General features: G+C 39.5%; 1 protein-coding gene across 1 annotated transcript in view; it reads left to right on the forward strand.

Moving 5' to 3' along the window:
* Nucleotides 1–16,078, forward strand: part of THSD7B (thrombospondin type 1 domain containing 7B) — a 334,900-nt gene that overhangs the window by 176,068 nt on the left and 142,754 nt on the right. The window contains exons 9-11 of the mRNA XM_075028934.1: nt 5,556–5,747; nt 9,259–9,493; nt 12,077–12,192. Of these exons, the coding sequence (XP_074885035.1) occupies nt 5,556–5,747; nt 9,259–9,493; nt 12,077–12,192 (543 nt within the window). The remainder of the gene's footprint in view (nt 1–5,555; nt 5,748–9,258; nt 9,494–12,076; nt 12,193–16,078) is intronic.

The following is a 16,078-nucleotide window of genomic DNA, read 5'->3' on the forward strand; positions in this document are numbered from 1 at the left end:
TGGCTCCTGGGATGCTGGAGATGGCAGTTCAATTCTTATACCTGATGTAGATCAGAGGTTGGATCTTGTGTGTTGTGCCTCCTGGGTGATGGCATGTAGTTATGCTCTTGCTCTCTCTCCCCACTTCTCTTTTTAAAATATGTTTTTCGAAAGATCTGGATTCTGTCCTGTTATGGAGTATAAAAATTTGAAAGCTTTGAAACCTTAAAACATTTCATAATATGGAAAAATAATTTCTCCTTGACTCACAGCTCTGTTATATTTCTTAGTATGGATCAAGTCAAAAAGAGGAATATTTTCAAGGTGCTGTGTTGATCATGACTAGCACAAATCAATTAATAGCTGTAACTCTTTGTAAAATGTAGGTATAGGTTCTGTTTTACAGTTAGTGCTTTGCATGTGCAATTGTATTAGCAGTAGTTGTTTGTGGTTACCCTAAGGATAGAAAAACACTTCCCAAGGTGCACTCCAGTCTGAGCCCCACTTAGTTTTCATCATGTGTCCTCAACATTAGGATGAAACTGTTCAATTGCTCTGTCACCGTCCTAATCATGTCTCCAGTTGCATCTCAGTAACAGCTGTGGATTTGTCCTGTTTAGTATTACAGCAGGAAAAAATGGTCTTCAGAGTAAACATAATTCCCTGAGACTAATTCTGGGCACTTGGACAGTGTCAAAGGGGAGAAAAAAGATGAAATGAGCAACTCGGGCATATCTGAAGAGAGCCAACAAAGGTAGTGGTGGTAGTCTCTGGGGTAAGTTGGAGTGGATGGGCTGGATCCAGTCCAAGCTAGCTGGAGGACCCCACAAAACCTAGGACTTTAAATTATTTTTTTCTTTTTCTTTCTTTGAAAACACTTTCTGTCCTTTTGCCTTGGATGGCTCAGTTTACTGATGAATGGATGAACAATCCTCTCAGTTTATTCCAATGTCACAGCAAGTTGCAGACAGGAATGAATTTCCCATCAGGAGCTGCTCTGGGCTCTGACCAGGATTGGCCATCTGGCTTTAATTCCTGGTTATCACAAGATGATCTTCAGAGCAGTGTCTTGGGTTCTAATCTAAAAAATTCTAACAGGGACCAAAGTTGTAGCTGTCATGGTTAGTGCTGTCCCTTTCCCTATTTTTCATGAGGAAAGGTGGCTTTCTCCAAGACTGGCACCCTTCCACTGTGATCCCCCACCCCGCTGCTCTCCAGGGCTGGTTTCAGATACTATGCCTTGAGATATAAACACATACTTGGAGAGGAATTCATATGCCATTCAGATGCATAATTTAGGTGCTTAAAGGCATTAGTTTTATTTAGAGAAGGAGAAAGCCTCCTCTAGAATCATAGAATCATTTAGGTTGGAAAAGACCTTTAAGATCATTGAGTCCAGCCGTCAACCATGTCCAGTAAACCATGTCCTGAAGTGCCTTATCTACGCACTTTTTAAATACCTCGAGGGATGGCAACTCAACCACTTCTCTGGGCAGCCTGTTCCAATGCTTGACAACCCTTTTGGTGTAGAAATTTTTCCTAATATCCAATCTAAACCTCCTCTGGCACAACTTGAGGCCATTTCCTCTTATCCTATTGCTTGTTACTTGGGAGAAGAGACTGACACCCATCTCACCACAACCTCCTTTTGGGTAGTTAGAGAGAGCGATAAGGTCTCCTCTCAGCCTCCTTTTCTCCAGGCTAAACCACCCCAGTTCCCTCAGGCACTGCTCATCAGACTTGTGCTCTAGACCCTTCACCAGCTTCGTTGCCCTTCTCTGGACACACCTCTGTGTCTTTCTTGTAGTGAGGGGCCCAAAGCTGAACACAGTGTTCAACGTGCAGCCTCACCAGTGTCCATTACAGGGGGATGATCACTTATCCTCGTTCTGCTGGCCACACTATTTCTGATACAAGCCAGGATGCTGTTGGCCTTGTTAGCCACCTGGGCACACTGCTGGCCCCTCAATCCACTTGTCCAGATCATTGATAAAGATACTGAACAGAACTGGCCCCAGTACTGACCCCTGGGCAACACCACTTGTGACCGGCCGCCAGCTGGATTTAACTCCACTCACCACAACTCTTTGGGCCTGGCCATCCAGACAGTTTTTTACCCAGCGAAGACTACACCCATCCAAGCCATGAGCATTCAGTTTCTCCAGGAGAAAGCTGTGGGAAATGGTGTCAGAGGTTTTACTAAAGTCGAGGTAGACAACAGCCACAGTCTTTCCCTCATCCACTAAGCGGGTCACCTTGTCACAGAAGGAGATCAGGTCGGTCAAGCAGGACCTGCCTTTCAGGAACCCGTGCTGACCGGGCCTGATCACCTGGTCGTCCTCTGCGTGCCGTGTGATGGCACTCAAGATGATCTGCTCCATAACCTTCCCTGGCACCAAGGTCAAACAGACAGGCCTGTAGCTCCCCGGATCCTCCTTCTGGCCCTTCTTGTAGATGGGCGTCACATTTGCTAACTTCCAGTCAACTGGGACCTCCCTGGTTAGCCAGGACTGCTGGTAAGTGATGGAAGGTGGCTTGGTGAACATTTCCACCAGCTTCCTCAGTACCCTTGGGTGGATCCCATCCAGCCCCATAGACTCATGTGTGTAAAGATAATAGAAAGATCTAGAAAGATTATTCAGAATATCTGAGATAAGAATTACACCTCCAAGGTACTGACTGGGTAGACAATTTGGAAGCTCTGGAGAATTTAATATTCCCTGTAAATCTGTGACAATGCATAAAGCACACTTCAGATGTATCCTGTAGTAGTATTGTTCATGGAAAATGAAAGATTATTACTTCCCTTTGTAGTATACAGTAGTTTTCTGAGAATTCTCTGCCAGGCGGCTGGTACAGAAGAACATTCCCCTTCTGCAGTAATACAAGCCAGTAATTAAACCTGAACACAGCGAATAGAGCTATAAAGTAAATCAAAGTGAATGTTGAATTGTACCTTCATGCACCGGGTGGTAAACTCTTTATAACAAAACTCAAAGCTTCCTTTCTTTGCTGAGGAACCATGAATTGCAGCCTCTGCAGTGTTACTTTTGCTGTCACCTGCTGTAAATCCAGCGTGAAAAGAAATCATGGAGGGAAGAAGTGGAAAGTGCATTTTGCTCCTTTGCCTCCCTTCCCCACAGGGTGGTGGCTCAAAAAATCTGTGGCACCTGGGCTCATGGGTGGAGGAAGCCACTCCAAAGGAGACCCAAGTGTTTTAAACCATCTTCTGAGTGGAGTGGCTTGGACTTCAGAAAGTCAGATAGAATGAGTGGAAAGGCTCTCCTGGCTTTCAACAAACAGGATTTTCTGGGATGCTTTCATCTCTAGCACAATCTGATTGGTGGAAAAGTTGGGCTAAATCCAGAATTCGGTGAACTTCATGGCACTCCCTTGCCGTAAAGTATGTATATAATGAAGATAACCTCTTGCATGGCTGGAGGGGCTGGGGGCATACTTGCAGGGCCAGTGTCCTATCTCATCCCTTCTCGTTCAGAAGCCTGTCACTGACTGTTTGTATGCTTCCCGGTAAGTGTCAGTGATGGGAGAGGAGGACAGGTGTTTTGCCCTACTTCACCAAAGCATATAATCTCTTGACGCTGCTGTACCATTGACTTCTAAAATCACACCCGCCCAGGATGCCCTCATGATATCTGCCGCCATACAGACAGGCTGTCAAAATATTAGCAGGGATTTTGATGCTAAAATGACTTGGGAAGGCAGCTGGAATAAGGCTATCAGGTTTATTTTGTGGTTTTACATTGTTTTTCTCTAAAGATAGTTCTCAGCATTATGCGAGCATCCAAAGCAGCGGTGGTGATAAGGGGCTAGTTGAAGCGAATGATGGATTAAGCTTGGTTTGCAGCGGTGCCAAACGCAGTACCGAAGGATGGGGGCTGTCTGTAGGGAGGGTGTTGCTCTCCATTTTCTTATTGAGTAGCCTTAAAATAGTAGTGCAAAGACTGGTCATATAGAGCCTTTCTTGATGAGCATAGGTATGTGCAAGGGAAAGGGAGTACAAATATAAAGTATTTTTAAACATAACTTGCAGTCTGATTGCCTGCTAGATTCTCCGTTACTTCTCATGATATGCTTGAAAAGTTTTATTTGTGCCTCGAGGGCGATGAGCCTGTCTTCGTTTGGGGATGCAACTGCAGATAATACCACTGTGCTATTGACAGCTTTATGCACTCTTGCTAGCAGCCTGCCTCTCTTATTTACTCACTTGTATATGTGTTGCCTTGCAAAAGCAGTGTAGTTTTCTACTTTCCTAGTTATAATTGCATCCTGGGCCGCCTTGTTACGGAGCCTGTTCCTGTAGCGTGAGGTGAAAGAGCTAGTTGTTGCCATTATAAATGTTAATATTTTTTTTCCCTACATATAATTGAGACTGGATAGTTATTATGTTTTTTCCTAGGTTCATAATTAAAGAAACCTTGAAGGAGAGCTTTGTAACTATTAAAAGGGCAAAAGAGGAGGTAATGTTCAGTGTGAGCTTGTTGTTTATGAACAGGTAGATTTGAGCTTCCAGAAATTTCAGATATGTAGCTGAAAATTCATGAGGGTCCAGAAACACTAAACAATAGAACAGTGTAACAAAGTCAGTCATGTCTGTTCATCACTTACATTATATTTGTAAGACATTAGGTGTAATTCAGTACTAAGAGTTATGTTTTATGAATTTTTATGGATTATGATGTCCTCATAAATTCTATGTAATTGCTAAGCTTACTGGACATTTCCTTTGTTATTTTAAAAATAACATTATATTTTATTTTGCTTTTTAAAAACAATAGTTCTTTGTGTTGGACTCCACATGACATCCCTCGTGTGCTCTGTTTTGCTGCTCATTCTGCCAGTGGTTCTTTTGGTTGGTAGCTTTTTCCCCAATAGTCCCCAATGTACTACCTTCTTGTTGAAAGGGGTTTTGGAAAGATGCTTCTCATGAGGAGGTATGCTTTGGTCTAGGTCCCTTGGTTTATCTCCAGAAAGTATTTCTCCCTCGGATGGGGATGGTCCAACAGATCCATAGTTTTGGATCTCCTAGTTTTTGGGTGAAAAGCAGAGTCAGAAATAAAAGTGGTTCATTCTGGTGAGGTTGCAGGAGAAAGACCAAAGCATCTATTGGACAATTTTCCGGCCTATAGGCCAAAGAAAACTGCCTTCTGTGGGGACCTGCGCAATTTGTATTGTGGAAAATAGGCTCTGTAGGTGGACATTGCTGGAAAATATGGGGCAGTTATCATCAGTTCTGTTGATAATTGATACTACAGCTTTCTGTTGATTGAATTATCTCATTCCTTGTACTTGCCTGGTTTATAAAGTGGACTGCAGCCAAGATGTCACACACAAAACTTGAAACACATTTTTTTCTTTTTTGCTTTTCTGAAGAAATACCTAAGTTAGTTGTTCATGTATTACACTTTCAAGCCTGAAGCCTAACCATGTGCTCTTTGTAGTATGTTCTTCCATGGGCAGGCGGATGTTTGACATAAAGTTAGTCTGTTTGATGCAGACTGTGGATGTTGAACCAAGCTGAGCCTTCCTCCATGTCTGTCTTGTTTCGTTTGCTCCAGGTGAAGAAGTACCACATCACCTCTGCTCAGAACTTCCCCGTCCTGAAGTTGTGGCTTGTGAAATCCCTTGTGCAACAGACTGTGTCATCAGCGAGTGGTCCCTGTGGTCCCCGTGTTCCCACTCATGCTCCAGTAAAAATGCTGAAGGCAGTCAAAGCAGGAGTAGGTTCATCTTGGCCCTTCCAGCTGAGGGTGAGTGGTAAACATTTTTGGATTAATCACTGTTTGTTTGTTTGTTTGTTTGTTTAATGACTTGACTTGCATTGCTCAGCCAAACTGTGTTTAGATCAGAGCTAATCCTAATTCTGTAGCAATGAGGAATAATACTTAATACTTCTCTGTGCTTCATGCCTAGCGACGAAAAGATCTTTATGGGTTCAAGTTAATGCGTGTGTCAGAGAAATTCTGTCACAGTTCAAAATTATTTATTTCAGCCTATGAATTATTGTCTATTGAAAGCCAGTCTGGGTGTGAATTTACTTCAGGAGAGCTACATCGTATACTAATGAAATTGCTGCATGACACAAACTCATCATGCAAGTGTCTTTATATAGGAACATATTAGTACCTATTTAGAAAAGAACAGTGAGCTGTGAAAAATGAGGAAATAGAAAAGGTCCTGTTTATTTTTTTAATACAGACCTAGTATGTATTGACCTCCTTGTTTTTCTACTCTACTAGGTAAATAACTCTTGATGAATAGATATAATTTCCTCTGGATCTTCATGGACACATCATGTATCTGGATTTTTACATGTCAACATCAGTGATACAATTATTTACATAAACTGTTTGGTATTAGAAGTGTAGTCTTCTAACTACAGTTACACATGGTAATTCATTTATGTGTTGATTTATCACACAGGATTTGAAAGCTATCACGTCAAATGCATAAAAATTCATAAAATGTGAATAGGTCTAAAAGACTAAAGCCTTGTTGACATGACAAAAATACTATTGTCAGCACTATGTGCAGTAATGCAGCAGCACAACACTTTTAGATGCAAATCTAGTCTAGGACAAGCTCTGTTAAGTGCTATTTTGTAAATTATCATTAAAGCCACCCACTGTTTCTGGGGCAATGTAAGGACTTGATCTTGCAAACCCTTACTCGTGTGAATGGTCTGTATTCACATAAACATCTGTAGAAGCACTTGCAAAGAAAATTGGGACCCTTCAGGATGAAAACTGCTATATAATTGTTGATTTAATGAGAATAACTACTACTAAAAAGTCTATGAGCTAGAGAATAATTAAAATGAAAAACAAGGTTTCATATTTTCCATGGAAGTAACGAAATGCAAATAATAGATAAACATGGATTTATGAAAGTGAAGTGTTGGAGAAGTGAATTCTGGAAGTACATAAGCTCAGTCATCTCAACCTGAAACACACTAAACTAAAAATGACGTGCTTTGAATTGAATACTTTAAGTTTCTCGGGAAGGAATAATTAACTATTAAAATCAAACGCCCCAACGTTTTCTGCACATCTTTAGCAATGAGTATAATGGTTTGCTATGCAGAGTCATACATCTGCATACAGATAAATAGTGATTGGTTTGAATTTGTGGAGAGTGGAAGAGGATTTAATACTGTTATCACTACAATACTAAGGCAACGTTATGTTACCTGCTTTCTCTGACTCTTTCATACCCAGCTCACAGCTGAGCCACCAGCTTCTACAGAGCTCTGGTACCTTTGCAAGTGACATTTCATTTGTCCTCTGTCAACTAAGGCAATGTTAGCAGTGGCTCTGCTGTCTGAGGACTTCTGGAGGCCATCTCACAGGCTGACCAATTCAAAATGGTCCTTGGGTTGTTCTCCAAGCTGTTCACCAGATCCCAGAATATGATAACCAGGAGGCTGTTGATGAAACTAGAGGGGCTTGGTTTAAATTAGGTTTTAAAAGATATTTCTTTACACAGGAAACTTCTGAAACTTGGTACACGAGGAGATTGCAGAGGCAGGCAGTCTCAGGAGGTTTAAAAGGGATTAGAGCAACTGATGAACATCAGGTCCATAAAAAGGCTGTAAATGGCTACTAGAATGGCTAGGAAGTAGTGTGCTGTCCTGCTTTCCTTGCACAGAAGTTGTCAATGAACTGCAGAAAGTGGCTAGGCTCTTGTGCTTTTTATAAACAGCATCTCCTGCTTGTGGTTTTGCAGGCAGACTGCTAGGTTGGATGGACCATGTGGTATTTCTTATTATCTTAAGTTAAAACTGCCTCATGATTACTCTCCCTGGTTTAGGAGAGCTTCCTGACCATGGGTATTCTTGAAAAAAAAACACCTTAATTTTTGCTTGGGAAGCTCAAAATTTGAGTTAGATATTTTCTTTTTATTTTTTCCTAATGGACCAGACATTTTGCCATTTGCTTGCTACCTTGGTTTTTTTTACATGTGCTCAAACACCTAACAGCAGTAACTGGTCTGCATTTTTCCTGCTAAGTCAAAATCTTCAGGAAATAAGTTACCTGGGGTATTTTCTACTCCATCATCATACTAAACATTTCTGAGACTGAACACTATGTGGAACAGTCCATTTTCATGAAAAGACAAATGGTAATGTGACATGATTATCCAAATCAGTGTGCTAAGAAATTTCTTTCTCTCTCTCTTTCTGTTCTCAGTGCTATTCATTCTGGCCATTTGGGGTCATACCTTATTTTAGAGGCCTCAGTCCTGCAAGGTGATAAGCATCCCTTCAAGAAGCAATATACCTTCATCTCCTGTTGATTTTAGTAGAGCATAAAGGTGCTCTGAACCTTGTGGTATCTGGCCCCAACAGTTCAGTTCTTTCAGTTCTTTTTCAAAACCTGCAGCACTTTGGCCATGTCACAAGTTGCCAGATTCTCTCTCCTGGAGGAGAATGATTTTGATTTTAGTAGTTTTTACTTCTTTCTTCCTAAAATGACAATGCTTACTGTTAAATTTCATTGCATTACTCCTTAGCTTTTGAGCTACGAATGTCTGCTGCTTTTATGGGATAAAGTCAGGCTGCTGGCTAGAGAGTTAAAGCTTCTGGGGAGGCTGTTCAAACTCCTGTACTTTGTGGATTTATTACCAGTTGTTGACAAAGTGCAGGAGCTTAGCAAAATCTTTGGACAGCAATTTGAAGAATGCTGCTTCAGAAAAGTAAAGGCTTCATACTCAAAACCTACTTTCAAGTTTTCTCCTCCTTGCTTTGCAGATGTGGGTATCATTTGATACATTCCTCCATCAGTACGGTTCAGCACCCTCTACAGCTCTTTAAGGCAACGCGTGAATAGAGTCCAAATATTAGAAAGAGATGTTCCTCCTTGGGAAATTAGGAAGGAGAATGAACATAAAAATAATGCTTAATTTGTCTTTAAACCTAATTGCATGTTTGCTGAGTGATACTGGCATTTAAATGGAATTAACTTGGCTGTGTGTAGGAGTATCAATAAGGTAACTCAGAAATATACTTTGCCTATTTCTGTTTCTATTATGCGTTGGAATACAATTTTATGCAAGGCTAGTTTAATGGGGAAACAATATTTTAGAAGGTTGTTATTGCAGCCATAAAGGTCAACAGCTTTATTTAAGCTTTATTTATTTATTTTTTTTAATGAGGAAAAAAAGAAGGCATTAAGCAAACCTAACATTTTTATTTATTTTTCCATGTTTTCCTTTTGCCAGATGCCATAAGATGAAGTATGGTGTTCTCTTGACTCTTTTCAGGTGGAAAAGCCTGTCCCCCTGACCGAGCCCTGCAGGAGCACCGTGCCTGTAATGATCACCCGTGCGTGCATTTCTTCTGGGAAACTTCTCCCTGGAGCTCTTGCTCCGAAGACGCTCTAGTAACTGCGCTCAATGCAACCATTAATTGGAGCGGAGAAGCCACTTGTGGGGTGGGCATACAGACAAGGAAAGTCTTCTGCATGAAGAGCAGTTCTGGCCAGGTCACACCTAAAAGGTATTTAAAGAAAGGTTATTAGTGATTATTTGTAGCTACAATACCTGACATATGAAGGTGTTTTCAGCTGGTGTATGGAATCTGGAGTGTTGAAAATAATTTCATTTCAGGAGTAATTCTCCAGCTACTACTCCATCACTACTAAGAAAGGGATACTAATATGTAACAAAAATAAATAGCTAGCCCATTTTTGGTTTTCTGTGTAAATCCAAGCAAAATGCATGTTTTTAGTGGTGTAGATTTTTTGCTGTAGCTCCTCTGTTATTCTAATTTACAGTTTTCTGCAAATATTTTTCCTGAAGGACAGGTGTGAGGAAAATATAAAGTATATCTGAATATAACGTTCATCAATACATTATTAACAATGCTGTAATGGAATAGAAAAAGTAAATAGAGTTTGCATTATATTTACACCACAATAAGGCAGAACCATATGTGTGATCTATATCGTTCAGTTGATTTATATAGCTTCTATAATGGCATACCAACATGACAGAATTATGTATTCTGCAGTACAAATATTCTGAATTTTGCTTTGCTTTACTAAATGAAGAAAATAAGTAGCACAGATGTTTTCCCTAATATCAAAAAATCAAGACATTGCTAATTATTTTTTGCACTGTTAATGAGTCTAGAGACTTACAACCGAGTTTCATTTCTTATTGTAGCTCTCAAAACAATCCTGTTCGTATAAGCAGACTGTGTTGATTTCAGTAAAGTTAATTAAAATTCTTGAGGTTAATGAAATTAATTAAATAAAAGGAAAGAAATCTAATATTTATTTTTACCTAGAATCCATTGATATGCTGTAACTTTACCTAATTAAATATATTGCTTATAGAGCTATATAATGTCTAAAATAGTTGTTTGCCCCCTCCACTTTTGAGACGGTGTAAGGGGAAATAGAACCGAAGGAGGTAAGTAAATACTTAAGTGAAGTACGTGAAGGGAAAAGAGAGTTTCAGTGGTGGAAAATCCTGCCAAAAGAAGAGATTTCTGTACTCGGGACTTCAGAAAGGGTCTCTCCTTGGCTTTGGTGTGGTAGCTTCAGTGCCACGGCGTTTGTCGTGTAATAGAAGTGGCTGGATCAAAAAGGACTGCCAAATCCTTAGAAGACCTGCTTACTGAAATTGTTTCTTTTGCTACTGTGCTGTGTATTGTTCTTACGGTGATAATCATCTTAAAAATAAAAATCGTGGACCTCTAGAAGTCTTTAGGAAGACGGGTCTAAGTGAAGGAATAAACCCTTCGTGTTTCAGAATTAAATACTACTTCGTTACTGCCCAGGAGGGTCTGGACCGGTCTGGTGCTGGAGTGGAGGGCAGCCCTCCTCGCTGTGGGCACCAGCTGTGGCTATGTTATATTTTATGTTTTGAGTTGATGAAAACCCACATTGGGTTTAGAACGGCTGTGGTGACAGTCTACTATTAATAGGGCTTCAGAAATGGGATATGTTATGTAAATAAATAATTTCTGTGTGTTGGCATACTGTATTTTTTTGTATTCTGCATTTTTTCCTGATTTCATGAAGAAAAATTACACCATATCCAAAGAAGGTGCAAGGCATGGAAAGCCAAATAAAACTAAAATTTTTGCAGAAAAATATTTCAACATCTTCTGTTAGATAACAGAAATCTGCCCGCTAGGATAACCATGTGTAATGAGAAGACACATCTCTTTGTATTTATTTTCTTTTAAATTATACCTCTAAGTATCTTATTACTTTCTCAGTAACAGAATCATGACTTTAAGGTTTATTTTCTTTCCTAGTAGGGGTTAGTGGCATATTCCTCTTTCAAATGGGATCATTTTGGGTTGCATGCATTACTAAGTATTTTTGAGTGATCTTTCTACTAGAAATTAAATAAAAATTAAAAAAGAGTAATTCCCTTTCTGTTGCCCCACTTGAAATGCAAGATCTGCCTGATCCCAGAAAATTGTCCCTTTTCCACCCTTCAAGTTTTTATATACTAATTGTGTCTGAAACTTTTATTAGAATATGCATGACGTATTTTTCATTTAGGAGTTAAAAATGAATTAAAAAAATAATCACAGAGCTCTTCTTACTATACTATGTTGTACAACTTCTAAAATAACAATTGAGGCCTCAATCAAAGATCACTTTAAGCTATTTTTGTGTTTCCTAGGGTTTGAAAATGGAGGAATATCACATCAGTCCTTAAACACAGTTGCAAGTGGTTTGAAGGCTGGTGCATGTTGTGTTAAAACAGGACTACTTTATAAACGTAACTACTCGCTTTCTTCAGTAATAAATATATCTGTTTTGTTTCAGTGAGCTTTATATTTTAGGCGTCATAGGCAGAGTTACATTTAGCCTATAGTCATCAAGCCAAGCTGCACTTTTTTTTTGTTTTTTTTGTTTTTTTTTTTAATCTTCGAAGTGTACTAAATTCAGTAGGGTTACATGAGTGAAAAGGAGAAGAAAAATGAGGCTTGCTGTGAGCAGGAGTGATATCTTTTATACGGCAGTACCCTCACAGCCCTGTGAGAGTCTTAGGAGTAAAACATTTCCCCATAGTTTTAATTTTTTATTATATTTTATCTCTGCGTTTGGATTGATAGGTGTCCAGAGTCCATCAGACCTGAGACCGCGCGGCCGTGCCTCCTCCTCTGCAAGAAAGACTGCATTGTTACGCCTTTCAGTGAGTGGACTCGCTGCCCAACAGCATGTCAGCCTGGTAAGCCTTTAAGAAGAGGTCAAAATTTGGGGAAAAATTAGAGAATTGGCCTGGAAACACGTGGTAGTTGTAGTTCTTGTCAGTCTAATAATTTTTAGGGCATTCATCTGAATGAGTTTTGGACTTGCAGTGTTGTTGACGCTGATATTGTTGAGGGGTGGGATCCTCTTGAGCAGATTTGGAGATGTAAGTTCTCTTTACCTGGAATAAATTCCTTCTGGGCTTCTGCCTTTGAAGTCAGAAGTCCAAGGTCCCAATGTTGTATGGCTATACATGGAATTGTTACATTATATGAAATTTATTTCTCTCGACCAGCCTAGATGTATGTACAAGGTTTTGCAAATAACTCCTGTGCTTTGTGGTTTTTCAAGGACCATACATTTCTTTGCTCTAGTTGGTTAGTTTTTGGACACTAAGTGTTTAGCAAAGTTTCTTTATAATGATCTAGTGTTGGTTTTTGTGACAAATTTGTGTGTTTCATTAATTGTTCAGATGAAAGCCTTCTCAATTATCAGAATATTTCATTATTGTTGGTGGCTTCCTTGCCCTTCAAAGATTCTCAGTGGATGCTCTAGCATAGTCCTTGTTAGATTTTATAGGAAAACGAGTTGCTTTCTAAAACAGTGAATCCTGTTTTAATTAGCAATTTATTTTTAGACTTTAAATGAGCTGCCTATGAAGAAATAGAATAAATTACCTGGTAAATTACTTTGTTTATTAAATAATAGTCTACAATTAAAATGAGAAGAAATTAATTATTTAACCACCTTGGCAGTGTTATCATTTTAATATAATTCTAAATTAAAACTTCTTAGATGGGGGAGTTTGCTTTTTGCTAAATCTGTTATTGATATGGCTGCATTGCAAGATATTTTTTTTTAATTTGCATTGCACAATTAAAACCTCAGCACGATAATGTAATTTCAAAACTACTATACATATGTGAATTGTTAGGGGTTTTGGTTTTTTTATAGAAAAGTTGTATTTAATGAAAACAATATACAGATGGTGAATTACCAAGCAGATCAAGGAGGAACAGGTATTGCCTGGCAGATTTAAAATTAAATGTGTACTGGCATAAGATCAGAGCTTAGACAAACATGCAATCACTAAATCAGCTTTACACAGAACTTTACCAGGTAAGCCGTTTGTAGTTTATCTGAGAAAATGCATCCAACTTTACTATCTAACAATAAAAAAGCTGACATTTTCCCTACATTTAAATGTCATCAGACAACCAGCTGTCTTCTGGCGAAGGATTATCTCATACCTCAGAAGTGTAGACAGTGGCGAACTTAGGGCAATAACAGATGGACGGACAACATAATTCACAAAAGAAGTGCAATTGAATCAAAACACCTGTTGGTGAGGCAGGAACAGGGAGGTTGTTGCAAGTTATTGATTCTCTGCCATTTCAGGTACTTAAAGGTGACAACTGTCTACTGCAGTCTTCTATAATATATCTGCTTTAATGGGTCTTTGAGGATGAATCGAAACAAGAATCAAAGAATCGATATGGAGGTTTCAGAATATGAAGTGGTTTGAGTGAGCAGCATGTATATTTTCCTCTGTCACCTCCATAACAGGTGGTGAAGGTGTCCTGGGGAGGTAACTACTTTCACCATGAGTCATGTGCTCTCTGGTCTGTCAGCATAGATTTAAACCGGGGAGATTAAAAAAGCAAACACCTGACAATAAATAGTATTTTTCATCTTCCTCCTGAAAATAGATGGTACCTATATGTACCTCTCCTCTTCTGGGCATTGTTGTCCAGGGGGAAGGTTAGAAATTTCACTTTCTCTAAACAAGCTTACATGAAGTGTTAGGTAGTAACTGTCCTGTTTACTTCCCCATGCCTTAAATCAGGTTGGAAACGAGGTGGGGTAAAAGTGGATAAAACGCATGTTGTGCTACAATAAGAAATTCTGATGACTTCTACCTTGTGTCAGCCAGTTTCTGTCAAGGATCTGCCACTTTCAGGTCTCATAGACAAGCCAGAGGTGGTCAAAGTTAAAGACTTACCCCTTCAAAAGCTCTTATCTACACAAAAATACTGGAGACAGCTCTGATTTTGGTGACTAAAATCTTGGAGAATCTGTCCTTATTGTTTGTGTGCTCAGAGTCTTGTGTTGACCAGACTCTGCCTTTCCATCTGGTCAGGAGCAAAGAGTATGAAGCTGAATGTTTCCTGTAGAAGCTGGAGCAGATATAGCACGCTTTACGGTAGTGAACAAGGATTTTGTCCCTCGCCTGAGAATGGTGATGCACCCTTCCGAGCCCTGGGCAGGGTACCAGGGAAGCCCTGGGGGTCAAATGCAGAGGCAGGAAAGATGCAAGAGCAAGGGAGGAATGAGAAGAGTGGATTGACAGAAGGAGTCATATGGCTCTGTGTGTAAGGAGAGGAGACTGGTGGCTGGTGGGACAGCGAGGTGGGAGCGGAAGCAGAGGTAAGGCACCCCCGAAATTCTCAAACAGCATTACCTGAGTTGCAGAGTCAAGGACATAGAAGTTAAGATGGTCTTGAGATCCTGAGGCTTGATTTTTTCAGGACGGCAAGCAGTCATAGCCATGCTTGAAATCAGCTGAAGTTCGGCTTTAAAAGGACAGTCCTACATAATGCTAATACTCTGGAAAATCAGGCTATAGCAATTTTAAATGAGATATAAAAATTACGTTCATTAACATTTGTAAGGAATGCTGTAGAAAAGCCAATGAGGAAATTCAATTTTGAAAATGGGGTTTGAGTAATGTGCAATAAATGTTGAGGATAATTTAGTTTCTTGAGGTGGAGAAAATTACTGTGGGAAGCTCATTTAGATTTGGTGCTGATTAATAGGAAGAAAATGGCTAAGATTCTAATGGTGGTAGATAATTTGAATGAAAATCATCACAAAGTGATAGAGTTCATGATTCTTAGGAGAAAGGAAGGATGGCAATATCAGCAAGACATTTTAAAAAAAGGCAGACTTCAACAAACTGAGAGAATTGGTAGCTACACCTCTTGGGAATGTGTTCTGTGCAGACAGGAGTGTAGAAGACCTGGAAGCTACCAAGAAAGACTGTACAAAGGGCTGAAGCCCTACTGGACTCTACTTTCTATCCTGAAATGACTATAATGGCAAGCCAGTAGCACAGGGGAACAAGGCATGTGTGGGTCTGTATACGACCTGCATGTTCATGCTTCAAACCATGAAGAGAAAACATCAAACACAGCTAGAGAAGCCCTTTTTTTAATCTTTTCTCATCATCAGAGTTGTTCAGAATCTTGTTTCCTTTTTGATTGTCAAATTGTTTCACAAAAATTAGGAACAAGAAATCGAGAATGCAAATTAAGCTATAAGAGGATATTAGATAACAAGAATTACATAAATGGATTAAAAGTAAGGGGAAACAGCATGAAATATATGTCCGTTACTTTCTGAGAAACAGGAGAAACACAACACGGGGAATGTGCAATTGCTACCATTGTTTCCTGTCTGCAGCCAGGAGAGGAATGGACTAAAGAATAAGTATTTCCATAAATTAGATGTTCCCATGTCAGTAGGGCTGTGTGAACAGAGAAAGAAGTAATAAAATAATGCCAGAGCATCTAGTGACAATCTTCTGGGTGAGAAATTGCTACGTCCTAAGGAACTAACTAAAACTCGGTAATACCAAGACAACCCAAACTAACCAATCAACCAACACCACCCCCACCCTGAAAAAAAGAAAGGTCAAGGAAATTGTAGATTACTCATCCTAACTTCGTTATGTAGAAAAAACACAACAAGAAGTTATTACTCAAGATATAAACATTTCAAAAATCGGATTCTAATAAACTGGCCAGTATGGATTTATTGAGAGCAAATCATGCCCAATAAATTTAATCTCCTTTTTTTTGACAGCG

The sequence above is a fragment of the Buteo buteo genome, chromosome 5 (assembly GCF_964188355.1).
Source record: "Buteo buteo chromosome 5, bButBut1.hap1.1, whole genome shotgun sequence".
In the NCBI taxonomy this organism is placed as follows: domain Eukaryota; kingdom Metazoa; phylum Chordata; class Aves; order Accipitriformes; family Accipitridae; genus Buteo; species Buteo buteo.